The following is a 6,420-nucleotide window of genomic DNA, read 5'->3' as shown; positions in this document are numbered from 1 at the left end:
CCTTAGTCGAAACATTGTACATTTGCTGTTATGTCAAACTTATATTAAAGTTTTTCTTCATTACCCATTCAAGCCGTCTCCAGCCATTATTAGTCTCAAAGTGGGTTCCTCGTCATCGAATTAAAACATAATATTTTTGAATTGTTAAAAACTATTCCACAGATGTCATTACACCACACTATTTGAACTATTCTTCAGAACAAGTGAAACACACTTACTTTCTATTTGTGTGTGTAAATCATTGACTATTACTTGCAGCTGTGCTACATTCATGTCAGTAAGAATCTGACGACTAAGACGATGACGTCCATCAGGAAGAGTAAATCCAACCTTGAAAAACAAAAACAATGGTTATTACTACCAAGAATACACCCAAAAACAAAGTAAAAACTTAATTTTATAGTGAAGTAGAAGGCCAAATAAAGCTGCTATAGATTAGTTTAAAAATAAAACAATTTATGCTATTAGAATCAAGTATAAACAATAAAACTGTTATAGCCAAGTATAGGATCAAATGATGTAAGATTATAACCAGGCACAAGTATAAATAGCTGGGTCTCTTAGCAACAAATGTAGGCCATATGGAGACAGACCAGATAAACATCAAGGTTTTTTTCATGACTTCTGCAGGCATTAGGCTTTTTTAATAGGATCCATGTTATCCTAGCCTTATGGAGTCTATGAAAAGGAATTTTATGTAGTGAACCATTTTTAACTAAGTGGAGTTTAACCCTGAGCAATACTTGCATGTACTGTTCCTTCTTAAAAATTTAACCCTAAGCAATGCCCATTTAAATACAGCAGATAAAATAGACAAACTGTTCAAACAATTTCAGGTAAAAAACAAATATAGGTAAGGTCTCTAAACTACTGAGATTATGTAATCTATGCATATAAGACAAAAAAAAAATTCTCTATGTCTGTCTATTATCTAACTACCCCTAGGTTGCTGAACAAATCTCAACCAAGCTTTGTGGGATGATAGTTTGAAACAAGGGGAATGTTAATGGGGGGTACACAACCCTTTAACCCCCTATTATTACTATCATTTTTATCCTTAATGTAAGTTAACTACATTCATAGATGACACCACATCCTCATACCAAGAACAAAAAATATTAAAGTTTCTGTAACACAACATACACAAAAGTCTTACATATCTCAGAGAGTGCATTAACACTCTCTATGTAGGAATGCAATGAAAAAAATGGTCGTCAATATTGCAATACTACATAAATCCAGCTGAAATTTCTACTCCAACAACCACCATAAGGCTGATACGAAAAGCTGTTTCTTGAGTTATACCCACTTCCTACTCTGACCCATGACTATTCCACTACAGCCTGTGAGACATTTCAATGGCCAATGACCATCAATTCATTAATCATGTGAAACACTGTGGAAGGACTTTAAGAGCTGGTTATTGAAAGCAAATAACAGAAAGCACCCCTGCTGCCACTACTTTGGCCGCAATGGCTTCCTTCAAAGTCACCCTGACTATCATACAGTGTATACGAGGTTTTAAGTATATACATATTGATTTATTAAAGTTTATATAAATCTTTTGGTGAGGTAATAATGAATATTGTAAGAATACTTTATAAATAAATGGTGTGAAAGTTAGGATTTTTGTGTTATTTATCATAGCATCCACTCCAAGTTTTTTAAGTTCATAATCCAGACAATGGACAGATACCTCAGCTTACTTGGAGTGTTTTATATTACAGATTAATTGATTGAAACTAAATAAATAAATGCACTTTGTGAATCAAAATTTGGTAGCAATATTTTTATTCACTCTTTTATAAAAATCAAGATGCAAATCAGACAGTTTGTTTATGCATTTTTTATTCATGAACTTATTCACATGGTTTTTAAAATGTTTGCTTATGTTCAAGTATCTCTGTTTTGTAGTCTGTGTCTTGTCTTTGTGTACTTTATGAAATTGAGATGAATCTAAAGATTTACAAATAATTTCTTTTCTGCTACTCTTTCTTGTGTGAGGACATAAAAAAGACAGGATTCTGTAGAGTGAATCTTATAAAACAGGTATTTTATTATAGAGTATTTACATTTATTTAGTATAAAATATAACTGGAGGGAGAATCATGCCTACAGCTTTGCCACTTGGTGCAGCTGTATCAAACTATATAGAACAGAAACATAAGAGGGAAAAAATTTATAATCAGGTGATTTGACTTGCATGGATAGTGCAGTATTCGTGAGCCGTGTTTGAAACTTGGCATAAAAAAAAAGTTACTAAATAAAATTCTATACAGTGTATTGTGGTAACTGTGAAGTAATTTAGCCTGTAAATAATATACAAAGATGAAACACTAATAAATATAATAGTGTGTTTGTGTTGTGTAACTATTTATGCAAGTCAAATTTAGCACTGAAATCAAACTAGTCAAAATACAAATATGTTTGATTGTTAATATAACATGTGTAGCTTGACAGTTACCCAATATTATTGTAATTGTGCATTACATTTACATTAAACTCCCTATATGAGACCCACTTGTTTATACTTATATTCTCAGATTCTCATGATAAATTTAGTTGTTTGTTGTTAAACACAAAGCTACGTATTAGGCTATCTGTTGTCTGTCAACTGCATGTACCAAAACATACTCTTTAGCATTATCTCCAAAGAAGATTATATTTTAAGATGCATTACACTTGTTTCATTAATGTGTCAAAGATGCTTCTAAGAAAAAAAAAGTGTTATCTGTACTTTTTGAAGAGCATTTGTACAAATGTGCAAGTTCATATAAGTTTAATCACCATATGTAAAATCTTTTATAAAATATAGAATTTTAAACACTTGTAAGTTTACAGAATCTTAAGAAGTGTTAATGTTATTGTTTTTCTCATGTTTCAGGACTTTATTGATGAAATGAATTGTATGCTTTAGCCTTTAGGTGATTTTTTGTAAAAGAACTGAAAGCTTGAAATGCTCCTTGAATTTCTACAATCAAAATATAAAATCTGAGCCATATAGAACTTTTCTAGAAAAAGAAAGTTTCATAAACTTTGATAGCTTAACAGTAAAATTAAAATTTGGAAAAAATGAAAAGTTTTAGTCATTTTATAAAAAATCAAATTCAAAATTGGCACAAAAGTTGTCGCAATGAATTCAATAACAGCAAGTTTGAACTATAAGGAAGAAGAGAGATAGAAATGGTGTACGGGAAAGTAGTTCTGGAACTGAAAAGTGATATCATTAGGCTGACAGCCAAGCCTTTAACAAAGCCACTTCCATTTTCTTAAAATTGTCACCATTCACAAAACAGACAAAACCAAGACAATTCACACTGTAGCACAGAGGAAAACTGAACTTATTTTACATGTGGAAAATGCAGCAGAAAATGGTATATTCTGCTTCAAATTTGCAAAGCTGCATTACTTATGCTACAATAGCCTTAGCAATCTTGGCATTACAAAAGAGATCAATAAAGTTCACTTCAAGCATCTACTCTTAGACTATTTTACTGAAGTGAAAGAGCACAGTGACAGAACAAACACTATCCTTGTTTTAAAGAGAGAATATAGAAGATGCTTAAATGGCTTTAAGCAAGCCTTTGAAGGTGACACTTTAATTTTAGCCAAGGCTGCCAAGTTTGTGCATAATTACATATTTGCTTAGTGTAGATTCTGTTTCAGTGACTTGTTTCCCCTGAATGTCAGCAGGAATATGTACCCACCAACCTTAAGTATCTTGTAGGAAGCGAAGTTTTTAACTATTAACTTCTGGACTAAATCTTTTGATAACTTAAAACTGTAAGACCCTTAATTTTATATCAAAAAATATTGTTATTACAATATACATTTTTCTTGGAGTATGCCCAAAACACAAATGAATATCCTTTATGTATTAGGGGAATATGACATTCTAAAACAGTCCTCATTAGTCTTACACAAGATTGAAATAACCTTATTCTTCAAACCAAAATTTCTATATAAGTATTATAAAAATCCTTTTTTTGTTGTTGTTGTTTGTTTTCACCACAGCTGCAAGATTGGCTAAAGGTAAAACACAAAACTTTTTCAGTCTCTGATACACCTGTATTCCTCCACAACTTTTTGCTGAATGATATACATCAAGTATACTAATTTACACTTTTAATAATGAAACACATATCTCAAGTTTTTGCCCATTATTGGCTTTAAATATTTAATCTATAACACAAGAATCAAGCTCTTTAATTATTCAACTTCATTTTGTACATGACTAACTAATTATGGTAAGTTGTATAGTAACTATGGAATAATGAAATGATCTTACTGACAGAAATAGTGGTTTTTACTAATATCTTTATCGCACTTTCATGTTTTCCAGTGTGTCTCAGGTTTGTCCACAGACACAAAAATCATCAATATTGTTGCTTTAACAAGAGATATTACCTGTATATTTTAAAAAATATATACAGGTATGATAAAAAAAAACTGCATTTGAATCTACACGAAATATTTGTTTGAGGCAATATAAAACAATCTTGACTCAACTAAATATGATTGTGATGAGAATTTTCATAAACAAAGAATATAATTAAAAACATTGTTGAAACATTTGCACCTATTTTACACTTTTTTTATAATAGCTGAGTGGTCATTCTTCATAGAGGGCCTTATTTTGAGAGCTTAAGTGTCATTATCTGAAAGAAACTTTTATCCCCTTTAACATAGTGTCTGCAGTAAAAAAATATTTTTGGGAAAACATTGTCTAAAATTTGACCAAAGACACCCACCCTAGCATGAACTTGTACAAATTTGTTTGTGCTTTTGTTCATTTTTTTTCAAACAAAAGAGTGCCAGTGAGTCTCGGATAATAAACACTTCTTCACTATAGTAGCTGTTTATACTCAGAAAATAAAAAGCAGTTGAAAAATCATTGTTTGCAAACCCTCGCCTCACTGCTACTTTTAAAGACTTCAATTCAATATAGACTGAATATATCATATTTGGTCAGACTAGTCCAACATCTATGCACTGTATATTGATTATATTGTACTCGTCAATCTAAAACATAAACTCAAGGGAAGCTGTTATATATTCACTCATTCATTATTGATATTATATAATGCTTAAATGTTGCCTATATTGATATAAATTTAAAATGTGAAAGTACGTTTCTATTCTACAAACTGAAGCTACTGAGTTGACAAATATTCCTTGTCTTGTGGTATGTCTTATGCCTGCTAATATGTTACCATGTATGCTAAAGGAAAAAAAAAAAGTAATTACATAATATGCTGTAATTGGTGATTTATTTTGTTGTTTATGCCCTTTGTATATTATATGGTTATATCACAGCCAATACGTAAGTAACTCAAAGTGTTTATAAGTATATATTTTGAATGATTCGTTAAATAAGATTTGTAAGAAATGAGTGTAAGTGGGCCTACTTAGGTGAGGCAAGTAATTGTAAGTAGACTCTAAATACAGTCTGATGTTTCGTCATCAAGCTTTAACAAATGGCGCTTCACTGCAATGCATGACAACAGAAAGCCTTGGTAGCGCTATTTGCACAGTTCTTCCCGAAATAAACGCTTTGACTGGTATCAGATCTTTATGGAATCGGTAAACGATCAGTACTGAAAAGGGTGATAAACCAACCCGAAGAATTTACTGACGTGACAGCCCTTTCTGGCTCCGAAACACAAACTGCCACTTCAGCATATCGAAAACTAATCGCCGTGATGTATGACCCCAAACACCAAGAAGCAAAATGTCACACTAACCTGAATGTACTGAGAACTAAACTAGCAACTAAAAAAAGTATCGTTGCACCGTCTCTCTCCATGTGCAAGAAGCAGAATGTACTGAGAACTAAACTAGCAACTAAAAAAAGTATCGTTGCACCGTCTCTCTCCGTGTGCAAGAAGCAGAATGTACTGAGAACTAAACTAGCAACTAATATATATATATCGTTGCATCGTCTCTCTCAGTATGAAGACAGCTTTGCACAACAAGTTAAACGCGCCTCTTGGCAATTGAAAGTATGGAAGACGTCGCCAAAGCCTAATATTGGAACATCTGTCGAACATGGATGGCAGAAAGTTGATAACAAACTAATACCAGTATGGTTTGGGGGATAGTCTGCTTCTGAAGTAGTACACAGCATGATGTATCTTGTGGTCCAAAACAGATGTGTAATGATGGATGTGTTTGCCACCAGAACGGCTTACCACGTATATAGCCGTGTAGCTCAAACGGTGATGATAAATGTGGTAACGCCAACACCCATCAGGCAGATGAAGTAGGTGATGATCATGACAATGTCTTGGATGATCAATTCAATACACGTACATTCTGTACGTTTACATGAGTTGAAAATAATCACTTCATATTTCATGGACAAACATGGCCAGGTGGTTAGGGCGCTCGACTCGCAATCAAAGGGTCGCGGGTTCGAAT

The 6,420-nt window shown here is 32.6% G+C and overlaps 1 protein-coding gene across 1 annotated transcript in view; it reads right to left on the bottom strand.

Annotated features, from left to right (window-relative positions):
- Positions 1 to 6,420, bottom strand: part of LOC106469657 (general transcriptional corepressor trfA-like) — an 87,081-nt gene that overhangs the window by 18,527 nt on the left and 62,134 nt on the right. Inside the window, exon 6 of the mRNA XM_013930158.2 lies at positions 219 to 330. Within this exon, the coding sequence (XP_013785612.1) occupies positions 219 to 330 (112 nt within the window). The remainder of the gene's footprint in view (positions 1 to 218; positions 331 to 6,420) is intronic.

Source organism: Limulus polyphemus, unplaced genomic scaffold (genome assembly GCF_000517525.1).
Source record: "Limulus polyphemus unplaced genomic scaffold, Limulus_polyphemus-2.1.2 Scaffold3595, whole genome shotgun sequence".
Lineage (NCBI taxonomy): Eukaryota > Metazoa > Arthropoda > Merostomata > Xiphosura > Limulidae > Limulus > Limulus polyphemus.
Note: the sequence above shows the minus strand (reverse complement) of the source record. Positions and strands in the feature narration are given on the sequence as shown.